The following is a 12064-nucleotide window of genomic DNA, read 5'->3' on the forward strand; positions in this document are numbered from 1 at the left end:
ATCATGAATATATTGCAACACCCTACAACAGAGACCCCTTCGTTTGCGCGACAAGAAGGGATCGTAGGACAACACCATAAATAAAATATACACTCATACCAACCAAGATCACGATTAACCCATAGGACAAAACGGATATACTCAAACATCATAGGATACCCAAATATCTTTGGAAAATAATATATGGAGTTGAGCACCATGTATTTAAAAAATTGACCATGTATTTAAAAAATGAAGATTTTTTTATCATGTATATAAAAATGTTAATCAAGCATTTGTAAAAATGTTGAGCAAGTATTTAAAAAATGTTAATCAAGCATTTGAAAATTTTTGAACAAGTACTCGAAAAATGTTAATAAAGCATTTGGAAAATGTTAAATGTGTATAGAACAAATATTGACCATCTACTAAAAAATAATTAAACAATTTGACCATGTATATAAAAAAGATAATCAAGCATTTGAAGAAATATTGAAAAAGTATTTGAAAAATTTTAACCAATCATTTAGAAAATGTCAAATATGTATAGGAAAAATGTGACCATGTATTAAAAATGATGAAAAACTCGATCATGTATATAAAAATGTTAATCAAGCATTTGAAAAAATGTTGAACAAGTATTTAAAAATTGTTAATCAAGCATTTAAAAAATGTTAAATGTCTGTAGAAAAGATAATGAACATCTATTAAAAAATGGCAAAACAATTTGATCATGTATATAAAAATGTTAATCAAGCATTTTGGAAAATTTTGAACAAGTATTTGAAAAATGTTAATCAAGCATTTAGAAAATGTTAAATGTATACAGAAAAAATGTTGACCTTTTATTAAAAAATGACAAAAAAATTAATATTGTATATGAAAATGTTAATAAAGCATTTGGGAAAATATTAAACAAATATTACAAAATTATTAATCAAGCATTTAAAAAATGTTAAATGCAGATAAAAAGATGTTGATCATGTATTAAAAATATGTTAATCATTTAGTTGAAAAATGTTAATCAGGTATTTAAATAAAATGTTAAAATGTATAGATAAATTTTTTGACTATGTATTGAAAAAATATTAATAAAGGATTTGAAATATGTTAAAAAAACATTGACCATCTATTCAAGAAAATGTTAAACTTGTGTTTAAAAGATGTTAAACGTGTATTACAAAAATTTATTAGATATATATGAAAAATATGAATAAAAACAGTGAAATCCCGAGGGAAAACAAAAAGAGAAAACAGATGAAGAACAAAACAAAACCGACGAAAAATAAAGAATAGAAAAATGTAATTGAAAACAGAAAAAGAAACAAGGAAATCGAAGCAAAACAAAGAAAAGAAAAAGCCCAATAAGAACAGTTAAAATAAATAAAGAAAAAATGTGAGAATGTAGAAACAAACGAACAAGCCAATAAGAAAAATAAAGAAAAACAAAACACATAAGAACCCAATGAAAAATCGGCTTTTTTCCCTTTATAAGTAGATCGCGCCATACTATTTTCACAAACCCGATGGTGGCTCCCTAACTTGGAAATTACTAGTTAAGGAGTACTCATTGCAAAGATCATTCCAACATCTCAGATTGTGACAAGTAGTGCACATGCAACGCGCTACTTGTCGCAATCTGGAACTTTTCTCTTTTTTCGTTGATCTGTTTATTCAAAACGTATTATCTCTGCGTTCAAATCTCAAACCGTCTTCACCGTTAGATTTCTCGCGCCGAGATATTCGAAACTAGATCCCATGCTGATAGGTTTTGACAAACTTTTTTACGAAAAAATCGGCCAATAAAAACCAAACCGGGAGCATGGGTTTTTTCCCTTTCCGAAAAAGGCATGCCCGTGTCTTTCACAAAATCACAACCGTGCCTCTCGCGGAAGCAGAACCGTAACTTTCGCGGAAGGAAAAAAAAAGATAAAATGCATTTTTTTTCGTTTCCGAAGAGGCATGGCCGTTACTCTCGTGAAAGCACGCCCGTGCCTCTCGCGGAAGCAAAACCATGACTCTCGCGAAAGGAAAGAAAACAAAAAACACGTTTTTTCATTTCCGAGAGGCACGGCCGTGACTCTCGCGAAAGCACAACCGTGTCTCTCGCAGAAGCAAAACCGTGACTCTCGCGAAAGGAAAAAAACAGAAAACGCATTTTTTCCCGTTTCCGAGAGGCTCGGTCTTGACTCTCGCCAAAGCAAAACCGTGACTCTCGTAAAAGGAAGAAAAAAACGCTTCTTTTGGCGTAAAAAATTTTAAAAAAATATTTGATCGAAAAGCTAAGGAAGACAGATGGAAAACCAAAACGTCAAAAAAATCAGAAAAAAGCTGTTTAAATAGCTGAAAACACGTGCGAAAAAATAAAAAAAAATTCAAAAAAAGCGCCCAAAGCGCGACACGTGACAAATGGCTGAGAGCATGTCAAATGATGCTAATCGTTGTGAGTCTCCCAAAAAAGCGCTCGTTAACTAGTGGCTCCCAACTAATTTGCAGCGCTGCCGCCTATCGTGCTGGAGACGCAATGGGCCGGCCTGTAACTGTAGATGTTTAGGGCGAGATATCCTACAGTGTCGCCACGCTGACGCTGACAGGCCGGCTGGCGTTTCGAGAACAGTGCACCGCTGATGTGTGGGTAAACTCGTCATCTGCATCAACGGCTAACAACGAGCTCTATCCCGCAGCAGCTAGCAATGCCCGCCACCATGCCGCTAACCTTGTCCCCGCCCCGCCTCCTCCTCCACCACCACCGCCACGGCCAAGCCAAGCTCCAGCAGCAGCGCTCCACCGCCGGCTTCGCGGTCCTCCCGCGCCGCGCCGCTCGGCTCCGCTGCGCCCCCGACGAGGTCGCGGCCACAGCCGCCGAGCCCGAGCAGCAGGGGGAGGAGGAGGAGTTCGTGCTCCTCGCCTCCAACCGCAGCGACTTCAACGAGGTCATCATGGTCATCGACTCGCCCTCCAACCGCTACCTCGTCCTCGACCCCAGCCGTAAGTGTCACCGCTTGCTCGGCAGACTTGGGTCGAGTTGGTTTCTGAATCTGAATACAGTGCGTTCGACCTCTGTCTCCTGCAGGGAATGTCCACAGCATTCTCCCCAAGAAGAGTGCCTGGACCAATTCCTACTGGGTAGGTATCTGAACAGAATTTAGATGAGACGACATTTTGATTAATGCTCTACCATCCGTGACCTGAGCATGTATGAGTACACAATTGTTATAAGCATATTATCGAGCACCTGGTAGGCATTAGGACCATTATGCTCGATGTTGCCAGTATGGCTGTTACCATGGGAAATGCACTCCAATCTTAAATTTTTGGTATGGGAACAGAAACGATGTTTTTATCCAACTGGATTTTTTACACGGCCGATGTTTTCATCGCCCGGAAATATGTTTTATCGCACAGAAAAAATGTTTTAATCGTCTTCCAACACCGTGTTCAATTGCTCAAAGCAGCTATTGGATGTAAATTCTTATAACATGTTTGCTTTTGCTATCATTCAGGATGAGTTCGTCAGCCTACCTCCCGTTGTTCCACGTGGTCCTGTTGCACTTCTAGGTTTGGTAAACCCCTTCTCTGACATTTCTCAGCTATACTCCTGTTCTTTATTGTTTCTGTGAAGCTGCTTCTGGGATTACATCCTATAGTATGCTTAGGGGGAGTTGAGGAGATGTTTTACACACTAGTACTTCTCTATTCCACAAGTTGCAATGAGTCTGTATAGAGTATTGTGCATCACAATTCCTTGTAAGAACAGTAGGTGATCTATTTACACAAGCAACATAGTGTCATAGGCTCATAGCGCTCCTTATTTAAATAATTAGCTCTTCACACACTTGCAGATGTGATTCATTTCTTCTCTACATGCTTCTTTCAGGGTGCTGGGACAGCAGCACATATGATGCTAGAAGTTTGGCCCTGGATACAACTTATTGGATGGGAGATTGATCCGACGGTGAAAACTGTTCTCACTGTCCTTTCATTTGTTTACTGATCACATGACTTAAGTCTGCAGAATTTTTCCAATTTCGTCATACAGCAGTCTTGGAAACTTGTCAGAAGAGCATTAATTTTTTGTAATGTTGGTTATGCTATTTCAAGCACACTTGCATTACCAGGATTGTGTGACTGGTTATGCTATTACAACTATTCATGTTTTTCAGCCTCGTTTCTTCAGATTTTTGCTTTTCGCAATCATACAGCCATCTGTTTATATTTTCCTAACTGACATCCCTGCAAAACTGTATCGTTTCATGACAGATAATTGAATTGTCGAGGGATTATTTTGGTATGTCCAATTTAGAGAAGACCACGGAATTAGGTGGTTCACTTTCGGTGCGTATAGGCGATGCACTTTCCCCATCAGCTACAGTTGAAGGAGGATTTGCTGGTGAACATCTGATCTGATGCAAACATAATGCATGTCTTACTGCCTTATTGGAATTGAATTATGACATGCTCTTAGTAATCAGTTTTTCAATAATTATCTGTAATAAATTTTAGACTCTGTTATTATGTTAGTGTTTCGAATGCCTTTAATTAGCTTTTCAAAGCATTTTAAGTTTTCAGTTTCGGGAACTGACTTGCAATAGGCTGACGGTACCTTGCTCATGCCTGCAGGCGTTGTTGTTGATTTATTTGCTGATGGAAAAGTCTTACCTCAGCTACAAGAAGTAAATATCCCATGCCTTTTTAATTCATTTGTTATTATTCTCTATTTCTACCATGGCTCGTTTGTATTTTTCACTATATATATTTACCTCGTGCTCCTTCCGGAACACATCAGAGTCATATTGTTATATGGTATAGCATGCAGGAACCACCATAGCTCCACAACAAATATCTTTGTGCTTGTGAATTTGAACTGTTATCATGCTGTATTAATGAGTGCACAAACTCAGTTCAGTCTGGTATTTAATTTACCGACGTAGAAAATGTGCTTACACATCCCAAAGTAAATACTAGAGCACATGCAAATGCATAAAAGTGATCTAGGACCTCGAGGATCTCTGCTCTAGGGAGACGCTAACAAAAGTTAGCTACTTCTTGCAACCTTAGCAACTCTCGTGTTCGAGGAAACATTGGTGTGTTCAAGAATACTCTGATATGATGCTTATACCAAACTAAATTTATATAAAGCTTTTGTATTCTTATGACAAAACGTACTTCTGAGATTTGTAAGTTCTTGGGTGCTATATTTGTATGGAGTATTTACTTCATTCACCAAACTACATAGTACACTCTGATTTGCGCTGGGTTTAATGTAATGTCAACATTGTCACAGGCTGAAACTTGGCTAGAGATTGCAAAAAAGCTCATGCCAGATGGTCGAATCATGGTCAACTGCGGCGGAGCAGATACCCCCGTATCTCTTGCTGCTGACACGGGTGTTTCGTCTTGGGTCCAGAATCCTACAATCAAGGCTCTGTGCTCCGCGTTCCCTGGGCAGGTAAGAGTAATAGTTACCAGACCACTGAAACTATATATTTTCGACTGTTGGTGCGAAATGATGTCCTGCTGATGATACGACCCTATATCGCAGCTAAACTGGAAGAGACTTTCGGAGAAGGAGAGTGTAAACTACGTCGCGTTGACGGGTCCCCTTCCAGACCTGGAGGAGTGGTCAACCTCGGTTCCTAGCGAGCTAAGCCCAAGAGTGAAACAATGGGTGCCTTGCGAGCTCGCGTGAGGATGTGCGTTTTCTTCTGGTTGCACCTTTACTTGCTTCTACAACTTTGTCTGTCTCCTCCCTCCACGGTCCTTTTAAGGTAGTAAGTAGTTGCTGCAGCCAGTACATACCGTACACTTGATTATTTTGAATTATGTTAATCGTTGAATTGTTACTTGCTCAAGGTGTACATAAGGCCATCTGTCTGCATCTGAAGAAGTACCATATCATAGCAGCACTCACATGTCCAAGGAGGGAATTGCAGTGGGGAAGGTAGTCTATCTGGCTCCAGAAGCTTGAAGAACAGCACGCTACAATTTTTGGCATGTCCTGCTGACCTGCTATTGATTGCCGTTCATCATTCCATGTCTTGATAGTGTTGCAAAGTGTCAAGTTCAGTCGCTGATTAGTAAGCGCGCGTTACATCCCTTTGTTTTTTTAGGTAACAACTTGTTTTTCCTGCTGTTTAAACGACCGATTCGTGCCGCGGCTGAGCTGAATCAAAGCCAGCCACAGTTTGCAGTCTTTTGCCAGTGTAATGTTGTTGTTCAACATCAGGTTCTTACACGGCTACATAATTGTTATACTGGTGGTGGCGCTGCGCAAGTAGGCCGTGAAGCATTACCTCTCGCTTACGGCAAGTGAGCTAGGGTTAGAGTTAAGTCTCTTAGTATGTAATCCTTTCGGTATGTTCGATGAAGTCGTCTCCTTTCGTGCGCATTGTGTTTGTGATGAACTGACGCGTGATCTCGAACAAATTCTCGCGTGAAATATATTTTTTAATTATCCAATATCGTTTAGGGGATCTGTTCAGGTTGAAGCTTTTGCAACCCGTAAAACCAGTTTCGGGGTACCGCAAGCTGGTTTTACGGTTTGGGATTTTTAGTGGATCTCTGCTAGAGATGCTCTAAGCGGTAGGTTACTGCAGCCGCGTGTTGATCATGCGTTGTCAGTAAAGGCGTCACTATTGAGAGTTTTTGACGAGAAAGGAACCAGTCAATGAGATAAAGTTTAACATGCTGATATGAAGAATTAGTTTTCTTTTTCGAAAAGGGGGGGCTTCTCGGCCTCTGCATCAGAGTGATGCATACGGCCATCTTATTAACCAAATAACAAAAGGTGTCAACAAGGTTCCAAAGTCTCCAGTTGATAGAAGGAAAATGCAGCTCACACAGAGCTTAAAAAGGCTAGATACACAAACTAGTCAGGAAAAGATGCCACAACCGGCTGGCTAAAAATAAATAGGTAAACTAATTGCCTATCCTATTACATGACCGCCATCCAAACCGGTTGAAAATATCCCGAACTACCATCTCCCAACGGAAAGATTCAGTAACCAAACGCTCCCTGGCCTCCATCGGAGTGAGTAGCGACCACGAACGGATCACTGCCATAGCTCGGAAAATAATCTGCAAAAGATAAATCTGTGATGTTCTGTTAAAAACCAAATCATTTCTGCAATTTCAGATAGTCCACAACAAAGCGCAAACTCCAACCCGAATATGTCTTGCTAAGTCAGGCTCTACCCCATGAAGCCATGTCCCAAATAATGCATTGACCGAAGTCGGTGGAGTAATATTAAAAGCAATATGGACAGTCCGCCAAAGGACTTTGGCCAACAGACAATCAAAGAATAAATGCTTAATCGTCTCATTCCGATCACAGAAACTACACCTAGTAGGTCATGTCCAATTACGCTTTATCAAGTTGTCCTTTGTTAAAATAACTTGTTTATGGACAAACCACATAAACACTTTAATTTTTAAAGGAACTTTGACTGCCCAAACATACTTGGAAGTTGGAATGGAGTTCGAATTAATAACATCAATATACATTGATTTAACTGTAAATACTCCAGACCTAGTCAACTTCCAGCGTAATTCATCGGGTTGGTGAGAAAGTTAAACGTTCATCAGTCTCCTAACTAGATGGAGCCATTCTTCCCAACGATTGCCCGCTAGCGACCGTCTAAACTGAATATTAAGGGGGATAGATTGAAATACCGTTGCCACAAATACCTCACGTCGTTGAGCAATCCGATATAAAGACGGATATTGAATGGCTAAAGGTGAGTCGCCAAGCCAAGTATCTTCCCAGAAATGTGTACTTGCACCGTTTCCAATAACAAATCTCGTCCTATTTGAAAGATCGTGGATGTCGCCTAGAGGGGGGGGGGTGAATAGGCGTTTTAAAACAATTACGATTTAGGCTTGAACAAATGCGGAATAAACCTAGCGGTTAATTTGTCAAGCACAAAACCTAAAACAACTAGGCTCACCTATGTGCACCAACAACTTATGCTAAGAAAGATAAGCAACTATGTGATAGCAAGATATATGACAAGAAACAATATAGCTATCACAAAGTAAAGTGCATAAGTAAAGAGCTCGGGTAAGAGATAACCGAGGCACGCGGAGACGATGATGTATCCCGAAGTTCACACCCTTGCGGATGCTAATCTCCGTTTGGAGCGGTGTGGAGACACAATGCTTCCCAAGAAGCCACTAGGGCCACCGTAATCTCCTCACGCCCTCGCACAATGCAAGATGCCGTGATTCCACTAAGGGACCCTTGAGGGCGGTCACCGAACCCGTACAGATGGCAACCCTTGGGGGCGGTCACCGAACCCGTACACTTTGGCAACCCTTGGGGGCGGTCACCGATACCCGTCAAATTGCTAGGGGCGATCTCCACAACCTAATTGGAGACCCCGACGCTTGCCCGGAGTTTTACACCACAATGATTGAGCTCCGAACAACACCAACCGTCTAGGGCGCCAAGGCACCCAAGAGGAACAAGCTCTAGGGTGCCCAAACACCCAAGAGTAATAAGCTTCTCAAACTTCACTTCCACGTATCACCGTGGAGAACTCAAATCGATGCAGCAAATGCAATGGCAAGGGCACACGGAGTGCCCAAGTCCTTCTCTCTCAAATCCCACCGGAGCAACTAATGCTAGGAAGGAAAATGAGAGGAAGAACAAGAAGGAGAACACCAAGAACTCCAAGATCTAGATCCAAGGGGTTCCCCTCACATAGAGGAGAAAGTGATTGGTGGAAATGTGGATCTAGATCTCCTCTCTCTTTTCCCTCAAAAACTAGCAAGAATCCATGGAGGGATTGAGAGTTAGCAAGCTCAAAGAAGGTCAACAATGGGGGAAGAACACGAGCTCAAAAGATTAGGTTCAATGGGGAAGAAGACCCCCTTTTTATAGGAGGGGGAAAATCCAACCGTTATGTGCTCAGCCCGCACACGAGCGGTACTACCGCTCCTGGTCCCGGTACAACCGGGACTCACAGTATACGTGCAGAACCCTACCAGGCGGTACAACTGGGCGATCAGGCGGTAGCACCGGTTGAGAAGAACAACCGGACCAACCGCCCAGCCACCGCTCAACCACCGCATAGGAACAGAAGGGAGTCACCCCTGAGTGCGGTAGTCGAGCGGTACCGGGCCGGTGCAACCGCATGGCCTTGAGCGCTCGGGCGGCTAAGTCCTGAGCGGTCGAACCGCTCCGGACACCGGTGGTACCGGTACGACCGGACCAACCGGGCCACCACCGCCCGAGTACCGCATCAAAACAGAGGCCTGACCGGTACTTGGGCGGTGCCTGGCCGGAACAACCGCCCAAGTCTTTGCTGAGCAAGTTGGCGGTACCACCGCCCGAAAGCAGCGGTACAACGGCTGAGAGCTCCAAGCGGTACTACCGCTGGGGCACGCGGTACTACCGCTGGGACCAGACAAAAACCACTCTCAAGAAAACCAGAACTGCCATAACTTCTGCATATGAGCTCTGAATTGAGCAAACTCAAGCTTGTTGGAAACAAGACGACGAGTAGCATCAAAACAGGAGTGAAACCTCCAACCGAGAAGAACCGGCAAAACCTCCAACATCGAAAACATCATAGAAGATGCATGTGAACTCCGTTTTCGATGAACTCGAGCTTGTCATCAAGATGACCATAAGCTCTAAGACTCACAAAGAGAACCAAACAAGAACCAAGAAAGATATGCAAGGATGCAATGGTTTGAGCTCTCTACGAACGATACGATCAAGCTACTCATCGAGAGCCCCCCTTGATAGTACGGCAATCGATCCTATAACCCGGTCTCCCAACTACCATCATGAGACCGGTAAAATAGAAAAACTATCAAGGGCAAACACCTATTGATCAAGTATGAGATAGTTGGTCCCCAACCAAGTTGGGTCCTAAGAGGTTAGTCACAATAGGCTTGGCTACCCAAATGGTTCTTTTCTTGACACCACTTTGAGCACCAACAAATTTGGCGAACACATTGCCAACCTTATCCTTCCCAAGAGAATAGACATCATCAATAATAATTGAGTTGGATAAGTTACCACTAGTGCATGAGGAAGCGAGGTGACCTTTCTCATGACATAGGTAGCAACGTCTACTCTTCACTTTCTTCTCACTTGATTTCTCAACTTGAGAAGCATTAGCTTGAGTCTTCTTGGGAAGAGGCCTTTCTTCAACTTGAGGTTGAGAATGAGAGTGAACTTGTGGCCGCTTCCCTTGTTGCTTGTCACTAATGGGCTTCTTCTTCAATGGGCAAGATCTAACATGATGCCCTTCTACTTTGCACTTGAAGCAAATAATCTTGGACGAATTCTTGACTTGTTCTTGGCCCTTCTTCTTGATCATCTTGGGCTTCTTCTTTTTATTGGAGTTGAATCCAAGTCCACCTTTGTCATTGGGGGATTTTTGCACACTCAAGATATTGTTGAGTGTGGATTTCCCTTCATGACTCTTTTCCAAGTCTTTCTTCAAAGAAGTGACTTGGGCCTTGAGCTCTTTGATTTCCTCTACATGGTTAGTCTCAACACAAGTACTAGAGTAAGTATAAGCTTCATCGTTAGAGCAACAAGGCAAGAAAAGCAATTCATCACAAGATGTACCAACATTGTGAGTAGATGAATTACAAGGACTAGCACCTGGCAATATAGCATTTTGACTAGAAGTAGTGCTAGTATCCACATGAGGCTCACTAGATGTTACCTTAGCAAGCATGGCCTCATGAGCTAATTGTAGCACATTATGGGATACTAGAAGATCATCATTGGAGCTTGTGAGCTTTACATGATTTTCTTCCAACATTCCATAATTGCTAGATAGCAACTCAAGTTGAGCCCTTAGCTCAACATTCTCCTTCAATATGGATGCTTCACAAGAGATAGAGTTAGTAGCACAAGCATCATCATTAGCAACAAGAGGAGAAGACAACTTGGCAAGCTCTTTAGAATATGAAGCTTTAAGTTGAGCATGAGACTCGGTGAGTTTGATGAGCTCACTCCTAATGACCCTTGAGCCATTTTCGAGGTGCTCAAAGTCCTCAAGGAGTTTAGCATGCGCAACTTCAAGCTCCTCATTTTTAGTTTCAAAATCATTGGCCACCTCAAGAGCTCTATCACGAGATTCCCTCACTCTAGATAATTCTAGAGCAAAAGTCTCCTCAAGAGATTCCTTGGTGGTTTGTTCAAGTTCAAGAGCTTGAGAGAGGTCCGCAATTTCATTAGCGTAATCACGCTCATAACCTTCCATTTTATCAATGGTGACCTCATGCTCCTCAAGACGAGATTCCAACTCATCAATATACTTCTTGCCCTCAATGGCAATGGACATGATTTCCATGAAGTTGGAACGAGCAATTTTATTTTTATGAAGAGCTTTAAAAACTATTTCCCCCTTAATTTTTAAGGAGGCAACACTATCATTCTCTTCATCATTATCCTCATCATCATTAGCATCAACATCATCATCAAGAGACATATTGGGTTTCAAAGTAGGAGATACCTTTGAAGCCTTAGCCATAAGGCAAAAAGCAATAGATGATGATGTAGGATCCCTTGAAGCACCATTTAAAACCACATCTTGTTCCATGGAGTGTTGGGTTTCCTCTACATTGTTAGCACAACAACTCGAGGAAATAGATACATTTTTATCATGGCAACAAGGCATAGCAAGCATATCATCATGAGATTTAGTCAAGCAATTTCTACATGATATGCAAGAACTATCAACACAAGCATGTGAGACATTTGGAGTGCTCGAAGTGCTAAAGTACAAAGATGGAGCATTGCAACAAGATAGTGATGAAGAGTCATCAACGATAAGCACACTATCATCATTGCAATGACCAACACTACTCACCATAACATTACCTTGTGGCAATCCACATGTAGGTGAAGTAGAAGAAGTTGAGAAGACTATACGACCGGAGGTGGAGAGAGAACAATCATCCCCACAAATCTTGGACACGCCATATTTATCTTGAAGCTTTGTCCACAACTCATGAGCATCCTGGAACGGCATGAGTTGAAATATAACTACATTGCTCAAAGCATCGAAAAGCACATTAGAAGCTTGAGCATTGAGATAAGAGTGTTTCTCATCCTCTA

General features: G+C 41.9%; 1 protein-coding gene across 1 annotated transcript; it reads left to right on the forward strand.

The window, feature by feature from the left end:
- Positions 1-2606: 2606 nt before the first annotated feature.
- Positions 2607-6438, forward strand: LOC147973631 (uncharacterized). The gene is made up of 9 exons (XM_087522163.1): positions 2607-2967; positions 3053-3105; positions 3483-3542; positions 3857-3934; positions 4240-4369; positions 4600-4652; positions 5264-5428; positions 5522-5747; positions 5833-6438. Exons 1-8 carry the CDS (start codon positions 2673-2675, stop codon positions 5666-5668), a joined length of 981 nt encoding a protein of 326 aa, XP_087378289.1. The 5' UTR covers positions 2607-2672; the 3' UTR covers positions 5669-5747; positions 5833-6438.
- Positions 6439-12064: the final 5626 nt, after the last annotated feature.

The sequence above is a fragment of the Triticum urartu genome, chromosome 5A (genome assembly GCF_056163025.1).
Source record: "Triticum urartu cultivar PI428250 chromosome 5A, HENAU_Tu73, whole genome shotgun sequence".
NCBI classification, from domain to species: domain Eukaryota; kingdom Viridiplantae; phylum Streptophyta; class Magnoliopsida; order Poales; family Poaceae; genus Triticum; species Triticum urartu.

What these genes read in the sequence shown, in the direction of transcription:
- LOC147973631 (XM_087522163.1), top strand. Translation starts at nt 2,673, where the DNA reads ATGCCCGCCACCATGCCGCTAACCTTGTCCCCGCCCCGCCTCCTCCTC. An exon ending in CCTGGACCAATTCCTACTGG is followed by an intron (nt 3,106 to 3,482) that starts GTAGGTATCTGA and finishes GCTATCATTCAG; the next exon opens with GATGAGTTCGTCAGCCTACC. An exon ending in GATGGGAGATTGATCCGACG is followed by an intron (nt 3,935 to 4,239) that starts GTGAAAACTGTT and finishes GTTTCATGACAG; the next exon opens with ATAATTGAATTGTCGAGGGA.